The 12,893-nt window shown below is 35.2% G+C and overlaps 1 protein-coding gene across 3 annotated transcripts in view; it reads right to left on the bottom strand.

Moving 5' to 3' along the window:
* Positions 1-12,893, bottom strand: part of IFT88 (intraflagellar transport 88) — a 42,239-nt gene that overhangs the window by 15,192 nt on the left and 14,154 nt on the right. For all 3 annotated transcript variants that reach the window (XM_040056458.1, XM_040056459.1, XM_040056460.1), the window contains 8 exons: positions 9,918-10,004; positions 9,098-9,284; positions 8,395-8,503; positions 6,756-6,906; positions 5,499-5,614; positions 2,597-2,649; positions 2,004-2,069; positions 141-247 (listed from right to left, as the gene is read on the bottom strand). In XM_040056458.1, coding sequence (XP_039912392.1) covers positions 141-247; positions 2,004-2,069; positions 2,597-2,649; positions 5,499-5,614; positions 6,756-6,906; positions 8,395-8,503; positions 9,098-9,284; positions 9,918-10,004 — 876 coding nt within the window. The remainder of the gene's footprint in view (positions 1-140; positions 248-2,003; positions 2,070-2,596; positions 2,650-5,498; positions 5,615-6,755; positions 6,907-8,394; positions 8,504-9,097; positions 9,285-9,917; positions 10,005-12,893) is intronic.

The following is a 12,893-nucleotide window of genomic DNA, read 5'->3' as shown; positions in this document are numbered from 1 at the left end:
AACCTCCCAAACACTCAAAACATAAGCCTCTGTAAACCAGGAAGTTAAGAACACATTTTATCTTGAAGTATCATAAACACTACTTTAGCTTCATTGACATCTGTAGCAATACTGTATAACACACAGAGAAACAAACTTACCTGCTCTCTAATTTCTTTTAATTTTTCTGCTTTCTTGAGCTTTGTTATATATTCCTGGACTTCTTTCAGCCCCATGTCTGTGCAGAGACGAACTAAAAATCGGAGGCCTAATTGGAAAGCAAAGCATGGTTAAAAAAAGACTTACAAGCAGATCAAGCTACAAGTGCACCCTGACAGAACTGGACACACAGAATGGCAAACAGTGGGTGAAAATAACTGCAAACAAGGTGGCTCCAGTCCAATATCACTATACGAGTTGTGATATTTTGCAAGTAATTGAACATTTTCTCTGTGTCTGTATCCATGAACAGCACAAATACCATTGGTATATGTGGAAGGCAAAAGGCATACTAACTAATTTGGCTCAGAACTCCTGACATTTGCAAAATATTTTGGAAGCTGGAAAGCATAGAAATGATACTAAGATATTACTGAGGAGCTGCTATCAAGAGAATTTTGTTGAAAACAATTTTGCAAATGCCAAGTGAATCAAAATGTTTTTTTCCTCTGCCTCTGGTTGACTTTCTAAAAGGTAATATTTATAGAATTAAAAAAAACCAACAAAGCTGACATGAAAATTGACTGTAATTCTATGATTGAACTAAAAGAATCCCTAAAAATCATTTTTCTGAGACATTCTACCAAACTCTGAAAACACTGTTGGTATTCCTATGTGTTTGTCAACATTCCTTTCAAAGAACTGAAGCAGAAACAAGCAGGACATGATCCATTCTCTCCAGACTGCTTTCACAAACATGTTATTTCATTTTGTGCTAAGTTAGTTTTCTGCTGGTTTAGGAAGCCCTTGATCAGGGAGGGATGAGGGAAGAACCATTGTTTCAGCAGTAGAAAACTTAAATCAGTTAAATTGTCTTGCCTAACTCCTGCCTCCATTTGTGAAATTTGTAGTAACTACATTCAGGTGCGGTTTGGTTGGTTGGTTGTTTGTTTTTTGTTTGGGTTTTTTTTGGTGGTGGTTGTTGTTGTTGTTTTGCATTCTAAAAGGTTTACTAAATGCCCCTCTGAAATATGTGTGACTAACACAAACATAGTATTTTGCTTATAACTTTGAGGAGTTACAGTACTGAATTTCACTTGTACAACAGAGCTGTGATTCCTCTTTAAAAAAAGCAATAAATTCGTTAAAGCAGAATGATACAATTTTAAAATAAAATGAATGTTCTTCCCATATCGCATCTGAAAGCACAGACCTTGTATTTTGGAATTTGTGAGGCACAGTGTGGGATGAAGGAGAACGTTTACACAACCACTGACAACCCTTATTTTCTACAGGGCTTTTTTATTTAGAGGTCACAGGTATGACTGATTTTGCAAAATGTCTTACCCTTCAATGTTGTGTTTCCCACAGTTTAGTTTGAAATCCTCTACGGATTTTCCAGAGGCTGGGTGACCAACTATAGAAAAAACTCAGCAGCAAAATCTCATCCTCTATGTTTTTTTGGAAACCCCGACTTGGATAAAACTTAGCAATAAATTTTTCTCGTATCTAGAAATTTACAGCAGGAGTTTCAACTAGTGGGAACTAGAAGTACAAACACATATTTTTCATAAGAAATATTAAAAAAGTAACATAGTTATAAAATCTAGGATGTATGTATGAGAAAGAACTCATCCAATGCAACTCAGTTAAAGTTTATTTTCATTGCTCTTCTTAACATTACCCTCATATTTCTTAAATTACCCGTCAGTGTTGTCACAAAAAACCACACAGCATTAGCATGAGTAAAAATGTTAGTTAATGGAAGTATTTTCATATGAAAAATACATCATGTGATTACTAACACACCGATGCAATGTACAAAGTTTCCTTTGATAGCTGCACCACGGAATGAAACAACTTACATTCAACATTCTCTGGGAATTTTCTGTGAATGACTTTGTATTTCTCCAGAGCTTTCTGGTAGTTGCCTGCAAACAAAACAAACATCTCCTATCCACATATTCAAACATAAAAAAAGAATATCTGATGAGAAATTGGAACACCTTAACATCAATTCATCTTTTTAGTTAGAGTAAATGATTTAATATTGTAGGACCAAATTTGATAAGACCAAACTTAACATTCTTTATTAATGGATAGTAAAAATTAGGAGCATCTGAAAACAGTCCAAATTACTCTGTAAACAACAGAATTAAGGAGGAGGTTCCTGATTTTTGCCTTTTTTTTTTTTTTTTACGTTCTTCTATGACACCATTGTTCCAGTTTCTCACCATGCTCTCAATAAAGAATTTCTCCCCTATGCCCAGTCTAAGTCTACCCTTTTTCAGTTTAAAACTGTTGCTCCGTGACCTGGCACTGCAGACCTCAGTCTGTCTCCATCTTTCCTATAAAACCTTCTCATTATTCTCCAAGCTGAACAACCCCAATGAATTACAAAAAAAGAAAAAAAAAGTTACAAACCTGCAAGCAATTACAAAAGAGTTACAGAACTTACCACTTCTCCTGTAGCAACTGGCAACCATCAGCGGCCACTTCACTTGTGTCGGCCTGCATACAAATAAAACAAAATCATGTACACTGCCAAACAATGAATGAGCAAAATAACCTGCATAGTGCTGGTAAAGACCTCCTAATCGATTTTTCACCTAGCATGTTGCCTTCCAGGAAAGAATGCAGCCTGCTCAGCTCACAGACAATTCACTGCTGCATCACGCGCCTGTTGCCAGGACTCGCGGTCACTCATTTTCAGCCCTACGTTAGAGTTTTTCTTGGGCTCACGATTCTGTGCCCAGACACAATTAGTGAACCACTGTTGATGTGACATGTGAACCACATGAACCACCAGTGAACCACTGACACGTGAACCACTTCCCTTTGTCAGAGATACACAACCATGCAATGGGGGAGGAACAATTCGCTAGATTGTATTCTGAGGAGATCCCACCGCTAGGGATGGCACGCCCAAGGGATCCCTGCCAGGAAGCACAGTCCCCAGTACAGCTTTGAACCCTAGCTCCTCCTCTGTGCTATCGCCTCGATGTCCTTGCTGCTGCCTCTCCTTCTCTTTTTAGCACATAATGGTGACACTATGTTCAGAGAAAATATTTGAGATGCTTGAGCACATACAATAACACTGTTGGGCTCTTTTCTCATTTTTACCAAGACAATGTGAAAACTAGGAAATTTTCATGTCAACAGCGTAAGCATCCTCTGTAAGCCAAAGCACTTTGCACATATAGCTTAAAACTGAATAGTAGCATATCTGAAAAGGTACTGTAAGTTAACATTTTCAGAATAATTTTGTACTTATCCTCTTCAGTTTTTTCTCTAATCATAGCACAGGCCATTTTTAACTCTAAGCAATCTGTTTGCCTGGTAGTTGCCAAGCAAGTTCATGAAATACAAATGCTGCAGCTTTTTAGTTTCAGCTGAATGTGTCTCCTGCAAAGAAAGGCAGCCAAACACACACCATAATAGAGTTTACTACAGTATGAAAATTCTAGAGAGAATAAATTGTCAGCAGCAAGCACTAACTGCACTAACTCCTTTTATTAATGATAGATTTGAGCATGCTAGGAAACATAAAATAGGGAAGAACTGTTTCCCAATTCATTGTCTAACATGTTCTCTTAGAATGCAATTTAAAAAGTAGTTATTGTGATTAAAACACTGAATGCAATAAACAAATTAAAAAATGCTGTTCACAGTTAAAATAAGGATATGATTTTAAAATGCAACTTTATTTAAAGTTAGTAGCTATTTTTATTTAGTCATATTTACCAATTAGCATACCTAGTCTCTATTTTTAATACCAAATAAACAACAAAATATTTATGCTGTTATCTACTATTAAAAATCTCCTCCCACAGAGAAATATTTTTTTCTGTATTACAGATAGATTACAAGTAATACTGAAGAATTTAATATGCCAGTTCTTCATAAGTACTTTACAATCCACATACTTCATGCATGGAGTGATTGAGACATGAAGCACAAAATATTTAAATCCTTGCCAAAACAAGATTATGAAATAATTCTTTTTATTCTCAGCTGTTTCTTTCCAAATTTTCTAAGAAGGCCGTGAATGCCAGCATGTGCAATCTCATAGCTTGACCAAAATAGGATTTTTTAAGGTGGCCAGTATTTGTAGGGAAAAGAATACTGACAAACCGTGAACTGTGATTTCTGTGATCTCTCTCCTGTGTATTTTTGCCTAATGTACTTCTCTATTTCTTTATAAATATACCACTATTTGAGTGAAGTCTATTTTCCTCTATTTTTTTTTTAATTTTTATCCTTAATTAAACCTTAGATTTTCTCATCTGTAATTAATGTCTACTCTAGCCCAAGCATCTCAAAGCCAGAATTAGAATTTTTACAACCTTTTTACAGTATGATTTTTTCCTTGAATTATACTGTACAAATTTTTTGTTCACATGCTATCTTGTACCTACACGTCATTCAGATGCACAAAACAAAAGGAATGTCAAATTTTAGATCATCACAAGAGAAGCAATAAAGGCTTTACTTAGTCTAATTTTTCATAGTTTTCCTAAAACACAAAGTAAGAAATTCACACTTGCTAGGAGTGAATTTTAGTTCATCTATTAACAAGAAATTCTTCATGAACCTATAGACAAATATTTGTTTCCACATAAAAAGACTGTGTGTGTGTATTTTTAGAATTCTCTTTGAACTCTGGATTACAAATTTAAATTTGACCAAATTTTTTTTATAAACCATTTTCCAGTAAGGTCCCTTTCTGAACTAAAATAAAGTATATGGCCTATATACTTAAGTAAGTGCATCATATTCTGCTAAAGAACAATTTCAGCAATTAAGTTGTTGAACTGAACTCAGTATAATTCAAACATCTTTATCAAGATCAGTATAGCCTGTCAATTTCTTTTCACTGACTACTGGTAGTACAGCACTGCATGTTTTTGCTTACTTATATGCCTTATTTGATGGAAGTAGAAGTTATGTGAAAAGAGAAAATGCAGCAAGATCAGCTAAAACATGCACTTATCTAAACCACCAAATCCTCACCACATAACAAAACAATAGAAAGGAAATATTTCACATAAAGCCACAGAGAAAGAGGTTTTGGTGGCTTTGGAGAACTGTTCTCCACTTCGTAGTTGTGTTTAACAGCAGATAATAAAGAAAAATAGGTTCTAATACCTAACACTATCTTATTTAACACTGAAAATGTAGAGTAAGAGCAAAAACACGCTGTAAATGAACAGAAAGTTGAGAAAATTAAAAAATATAACAAATATCCTTAACCCTGCTGTTAGTTTATAGTATTAAAGTTATCCAGCTGATTTATCTCTAGGTGTACTGATGGATGTCTAGTCAGAAATCTGAGTAGGCATAAAATAATAACTACTTACAGGATAAGTGCTGCCCTTTCAAAGTACTCAATGGCTTTTTCACAGAACTGGGTGTCAATGTAATACGCTCCAAGCCATTCAATGACCTCAATGTTGGAAGGGAAATACCGGTAGGACTGACAAAATAGGAAAGGTGAAAAACGGCACAACTTCAGTGATAAACATCTTTATGTTGCTTCTGGAATATCTTACTCAAGTGTTTAATTCTCCAGATGCCCAAAACATGTAATATAAATGAATGGAAATAGTGTGCTACACTAAGTGATCCTGGTGGGGGGAAAAAAAAAAAACCAAACCAGCATGCCAAGTTTTCTAATTGCAGAATGCTTTTTAGAAGTTACCCAAGATGAGTTTATCACATTTTCCACCTAGCCTTATTTGAAATACTATTTCAAATAGCAAAGACATTTACTTAAATCACATCTATGTACAAATAACGTACCTAAAACATTAAACAATGCTAACTAGTAAGTGTACAATCCCACATTCACATCAGTCTGCTGGAAAACTCACCCCAAAGCATTCCCTTCTATACATACATAACTACATGAATAGCATTTTCCGCTTTTTAGACATTCCCTCTGAAACAGGCAGCAAAATTATCATCAAGCACAACTCAACTGGTAATTCAGGTTGCAACACAGCCTTTGGTCACCCTCACTTTGCACAGATGAAAGAGAAGTCTCAGATTGCACCAGACACTTCCTGTCTTGTTCTTGTTTCTAACACAGAAGAATCTCTATGAACTACGGGCAGTAATTTGAAATGAAAGAAGTTGTCTGTCTTTAGACAACTGTGTATACATAACGTATAGCTATACTGTTAAAATATATTTAAAAACTTCAAAACATAAACAAAACACAATATATATGTATCTCCATACCTATTACAGTTTCCAAACAACTCAGTCACATTACACACCCCTAAAATTACTTCTGTTATATCCCAATTTTATTTTGTCCCAGGCTGTATTTTAAATTAACATTATTACAGGTCAGTGTAAACAACGACTACATTAAAAAAAAATGGAAAGTCTGAGACCAATATCCGCATGGAAACATAACCTATGTATTTCCTTAGGATCTGACTAAAAAAATCAGACTTTGTTAACTCTCTCCCAGTATTTCTTTATCCTCTTTCTGGATGACATTTTATAAGGTTTAAATTAACCAGTTGTTCATTTGATATAGGAACCTATGGCAAAATTTTCTTTACTAAGGACAAAGTGCATTGAAAAAGCAATATAAGAGCAAGTACCTCACAGTAATAATGAAAAGCTTGGGATTTATCACCTTCAGTATCATATAAATTCCCTAGCTTTGAAAGTACATGTGGATCAGTTGGTACTACACTGATCAACTGCAGCAGCCACTCTATGGCTTGATTGTGATCTTCCATGATCTGGTATCTGAGTTTTCCCCAGTCAAGGAATGGTGCCAGTAATAGTTTGATTTACTCAGAATCCCTACTACTGTACCTAATGCAATCCATATGCTGAACACTACACCAGTCACTGTAGTGTGGAGATACAATGACTTTTTTTTTCCACGCTGTTTTCATAATTTCATTTGTATCAGAAAGTATTTTTGTTATGCTAGAAAAAGAAAAGTATTCAGAGACTTTGTCTGCTCTTTCACCTTAGAACAACGTTGGACTCAACAGAACCTTGGGCTCAGTTGTCCTTTCTCTCTCTCTCTGACAGGAATCTTACTTTGACGTCCTCATTTATAAGAATGAAGCGTGAGATCCAGGCCATTTATCTGCAGCCTTTACAACCTGGCTAGTTTCTGCACTAAAAGCATTTTGTTCTAGAGTGATTAGGTAAAACTGCTATTCCCTTTTGCCAGAACAGCCTTTTGCCAGCAGAGAGGTTTCCTGCTGTATGTCTAAGGAGCACAGCCCAGACTGTTCTGGTCCAGAGGAGAGCAATTTTAGCTGTAAGAGCCCGCAGTGTGCTCTTCCCACCTGAATGGCACAATGGCTCAGAGTTCTGCAGCGGTGTCAGCTGGCCCTACTGCCCAGCCTGTTTTTCAGTTTCTGCTGCATCCTACCTGACACAGAAGAAGCTTCTGAGAATTGGTGGAAAGCACTTTTACATAGCAGTGAAGCAGAACAGCCCTTCCCCAGATGGACACTCAGAGCTGTCGGGCCATTTATGCCGCTGTAAAGGGGCTATACATACGTGGCTATATATATATATATATATATATATATATATATGTGGAATAGAGATCAGAGCCCTTTCGGATTTTTGGAGGTTACTTATTTTACTGACTAGAATACATTTTTATTACCTACACTATTCTTAAAATGTAGTACATCAACTGGAATCTGTTCTGCCTTGGGGAGGATTTTATTACAGACTGGACATCCTCAGGAGCATTATTAAAGAAGTTCATAGTTTAGAATATCACTGGTGATGTGCAAAGCCAATCTCTTCCCTCAGCATTTCAATCTGTTGAGGTTTTGCAGCGCTGGGAGACAATTATTTCCTTAAAAATACACTAACTAATCTGAAACCAGCTTTCAGAACAGAACTTCACATTTATTAGCTATGTAATTTTTTTTCTTAAATATTTTACTTAATTTTGCTTACATTTGTCACATTATTTTCATAATAAAACCAGCAGCATTTTAAATATTCCATGACACAATTTAATACTGAGTGTAAATCTAATCCCTGCAATGTGAACAGTCTTAATGTTCTTCACTCACTTCACTGGAAATATTCAGTAAGGGTTAAGTTCTGGTCTCATCTTTCTCACAAACATCAGCTAATAAATCATTGTTACTATAATGGACATAGTAAATTTCTAAATCACCTTGACATGATTGAAATACAATTAAATGAGTTTACTAAAACCACCATTCCTTATCATAACCCAGAAAAAGATACATGCTTGCTAGCTGGTAAAGGACTTGAGCACTATTTGGAAGGATTGCATGGAGTTTCAGAAAGCAATCCAAAGCTTCGTCTATCCTGTTTAACTTCTTGTAAGCTAAACCTAAAAAATAAAGGTTACAGTATTAATATAATGAGAAACAGATAACTTCAGCATATTAACTGAAAGAATAACCAAGAAAAGCTAAATGGGAACACAGTACTTGGAGGCAGTGTACCTGCCTTGATTTTAAAGGACTCTCTATTTGTGAGAGCCATGCACAGAATTCTTATGAGCCAGCATGACCTACCAAACTGAGGAACACAAGGAATGTGAACCAAATCAAAGACCAAGAACCTATGTAATCTCATTTTTTGAACAAGATGAATGAGGGAAAGGCAAGGCTTTTAGAGGAGAATGACTCTCATAGTTTAATAATGCTGAAACTGGCATCCTTTTAGTAGACAGTATGAATTCCTTAATCTTCAAAGTAATTTATTCATCTGTGATTACTAATTGATGTTGTTAACACTGGGAATATTCTTTTTGCAGAACAGACAGGTAGTACAAGTTAATACCTTGCCATGACATAAATTACTCAATAAAGTAATAATAATTCACACATATTTCTATAAGAGAACTTTCAAAGACAGATTCTCAGAAACACTAGTGCTGCCTTCAGTCAAAAGCTAAATCACAATAGCACCTGTGACTTACCAAGATTATAAAGTGCTTCAGTGCATAAGGAATCATTCCTGAGAGCTTCCTTATAAAATTCTGCTGCTTTTTCAGAGTCTCCATTTGCAAAAACAGTATTTCCTTTGTTAGTTAGAGCTGCTGGATTGTACCTATCAGAATTCACAGCTAAATCTGCGTAGTTAGTTGCTTGTTCCAATTCATTCCCCTACATGAACAAAACAAACATTGTATTAGTCATTTGTCAGGTAATTTCCTTGCAGCTGTGGCTTCTTACAGGAATTTCAGGGGATTGAGGATGAAAAACAACCCCATTATTCAGTCCTAAAATATTTCTTACGTATTTACATAAAGTAGATAATCTCTTTCAGATTTCAGCTATCACTTAAGACATGTCTTGCCACTCTGTCCCATTCAGTCTGCAAGCTTTCTTCATTGTAATAAAGCAGCATTTATTAAAAATAAATAAAAAATTAAAAAATCTATACCCTACAAACTTCATACACAAACACACCTACCTAAGCTACATATATAATGTGTTCCTGAAGTTCAGCCAGGGTCCCCAAGGCCAGTGTTTTAAATGCAGCCGCTGAGCTTCTGCACAAATCCAACTGCAGGCATGTTTCAGTGGCCTGGGGCTCAATCTCACTCTTCTTCCCATCAACAGTGTACAAAGGGACCTGATCCAAATTTCAACTGGTGTTCCAGAATAACTACTCTAGGGTGTAGTTTCTTCTTGTTTACAGAGATTATTTAGGCAGACACAAAAATTGCTATAAAAACACAGAGGTTGCTACATAAACTGCAGCTCTTAAGTGGTTTTGTTGAAGTGAACACTTACCAAATAATAAAGGAATGAAAGGTTTGTTGCAGCTGCACTCTTTACTCTGGTATCCCTTTTTTCAAACATTTTCAAAGTCTCCAGTGCCTAGAAATAATTTGGAAACAACTTACTTCACACTGAAGTGAACTTACTCCAAAATCCTTTCAGAAAGCATTGATAAACTTCACAGTAACAAACAGCTGAAATTATCAACTCACATACATGATAATTACTGGAGCTTGTAACACACACTTTGTGAGCATGTCCACACAAAACTATATCTGTATTTATACAATATTAATTTTCATCACAAAATTTCAATAATATTGGCGATTTATTACCTATCCAAAATTTAGATTAGATAAGGCTACTGTGAACTAGATATCTGACAATTTTGCATATACAAAACACAATGTTAGACTATTTGTTTTTAATCTAGTGAACTAATAAAAATTCTCACACTTATTCTTCTACTTCTTTAAGTGAACACAAATGAATTGACATAAAACCCTAATTAAAAACCTGAAAAAGAACACATTATATAAAAAAATATACACCATAGTGTAGGACTGGATTTTGATGTTCCTTTGTTTTGTGTAATAAGATGATGACAATTGTCTAAGTTTAGGAAGTACTCAAATGTGAAGCTTGAGGCCAGAAGATTTATTTTCAAACTTTAACATGAAAACTAAATTTCCTAAACTTCAAAATAAAGATGCTTATAGACAAAAACCCCAGCCTATTTATAGCAAGTACACTACAAAAATCCCTTTGATATAAAAGGCAGCTTTTTCTTTTCATTGACTATGGAATAACATTTGTAAATGCAGACTAAATTATTAAATAAATCTGTCTCAGTTATGCTAAATGTTTATTCTAACAACACAAACTGTTAGAACATCACAATGAGCCCAGCTCCATCATCGATTACAACACAGATGTGGCAACCACAATTTAACCATCAACATTAGCAATTCAAAAGTTTCCTTCCTCCTTTCCATGAAGTCTTTAGGCTGCTGTTTACATATCAAAGCAAAGGCACGACACTATATGTCAGATGCCAAAACAAACATAAAGAAAACTTTAATTGTCTGTCATACATAGTTTTCACAGTTACTCTACACAAAAACCACAACTGTATTAATGATGTGCAAAATGATAAAATATATACAGCTACATGTAGGTCATAGATTTAGTCAACTACATTCTACCCAAGAACTATGAACTAATAATGATCCTAATATTCTTCTAATAGAAAATTCTTTAAAAATACACTAATTTCAATCAAGAAAAGCATTTCAAAAGTTAGGCTCTAGATTTTGTGGTCTCAGAAATGTATGAATATTAACTATGATACTTTAAAACTTTTTATATATATATTTGTGACTTTCTCCAAAACCAGAATGATCCCAAATATTTCCAGATGTAACATTACTACATCTAAGGTACTCTACTCTTAAGGAAAGATTTGCTTCCTCATGGAATTAACTTTGGGTGAATTTAGAGCTTTACAGTTCAAAGTTACTTTCTGAAAAGCCATTTCGAATTGTATCTGATTTATTTACCTTTGCTTTTACTGCTAAATGGACCTTGGATGATATAGACTGGACAGAAATGCCCTTTTCAAGTATAACGAAAAGTTCACATGGTAAATTATCTTGTGGGTCTCTTGAACCATTTCAGCAATTATGAGCCCTAGAAGAAAAATCCATAGGCAGTATTCCTTTTGTCCTTGTAAAGTAGCACTGCATCATCAGTTACATTTAAAGATTTCTAAGGAACTTCTAACTTTTTAATCCCAACAATAACAATGACTTAAGTTCAACAATCAAAATAGACTATCCAAACTATTCTTTGTGACTTGCTTCCAGTGTATCTATATTCTTTGCTTACAGAAGTTAAATTTCAAAGCAGTTTGACTCTAGGAGGGTGCACCAGAGATGTTAAGAAGACGCATGGTTAACCTGCAGAATTTTATTTTAAAATTAAATTTCAAAGTTTTTCTTTGATGTCAAAAAAAATCAAAATATTTTACACACAACTAAACATAACATGGCAATTTTCCCTTGAATTTTATTTTATATACACAGACTGTTTTAAAATAATATATTCATTGTGATGAACCCATACTCAAGCCCATTGTTCTAACAGGAGCAATCTATTTTAGTTTGTTGGGTTTTTTTAAAAAAAAGACACAATAAAACTTCAGCCTTGGAATTGAGTATCTCAAAAATTATCCATTCTTGTTATTCAGCCAAAGGTGTGTTGAGCAGTTGGTGAGTTAGGAAGTATATGAACAACAGACAGACAGGATGAATGTAAATGTCAGCTGCAGTTTTATTAGAACAAAACAAATAGAAAGAAACTCTGCAATCACTATTCTGCAGTCCCACTGCTGTTAAGTGGTTCCAGTGCAGGTTAAAGGTCTTCTGTCACATAATCCAAGTAAAAAGGTTCTTCTCCCCTTGCTCCTAACTTCCAACACACTTCTCTCTCCCTCCATTGAAGTACTCCAAAAAAATCACTAACAATCTCAGTATCTCATTTTACCTCTGGGAACTGATTTCAGTTTTTTTAACCTATACTGAACACTAACTGGAAATCACAAAAAATTACCATTGAAACAATAAATTCCTGAGATCATAAGACTTTTTACCTACCTGTAACACTCTCACCCTTCAAAAGCTATCATCAGTAAAGCTACCAGATTTGCACAAAACTTTGCAAACTCTCAAAATGCTTCCTGCTCTCCAAAAATGTTTCGGTGTGCTGGTTTTGGCTGGGCTAGTTAATTCTTTTCATAAAAACTTGTGTGGGGGTCTGTTTTGGGTTTCTGCTGGGAACTGTTGATAATACAGTTTTAGCTAAGCAGGGCTCTCACAAAGCCAAGGCCTTTTCTGCCCCTCACCCCCACCCCACCAGCGAGTGGACTGGGAGTGCACAAGGAATTGGGACAGGACAAAGCCATGACAGCTGACCCCAGCTGATCAAAGG

Source organism: Hirundo rustica, chromosome 2 (assembly GCF_015227805.2).
Source record: "Hirundo rustica isolate bHirRus1 chromosome 2, bHirRus1.pri.v3, whole genome shotgun sequence".
Classification (NCBI taxonomy): Eukaryota; Metazoa; Chordata; class Aves; order Passeriformes; family Hirundinidae; genus Hirundo; species Hirundo rustica.
Note: the sequence above shows the minus strand (reverse complement) of the source record. Positions and strands in the feature narration are given on the sequence as shown.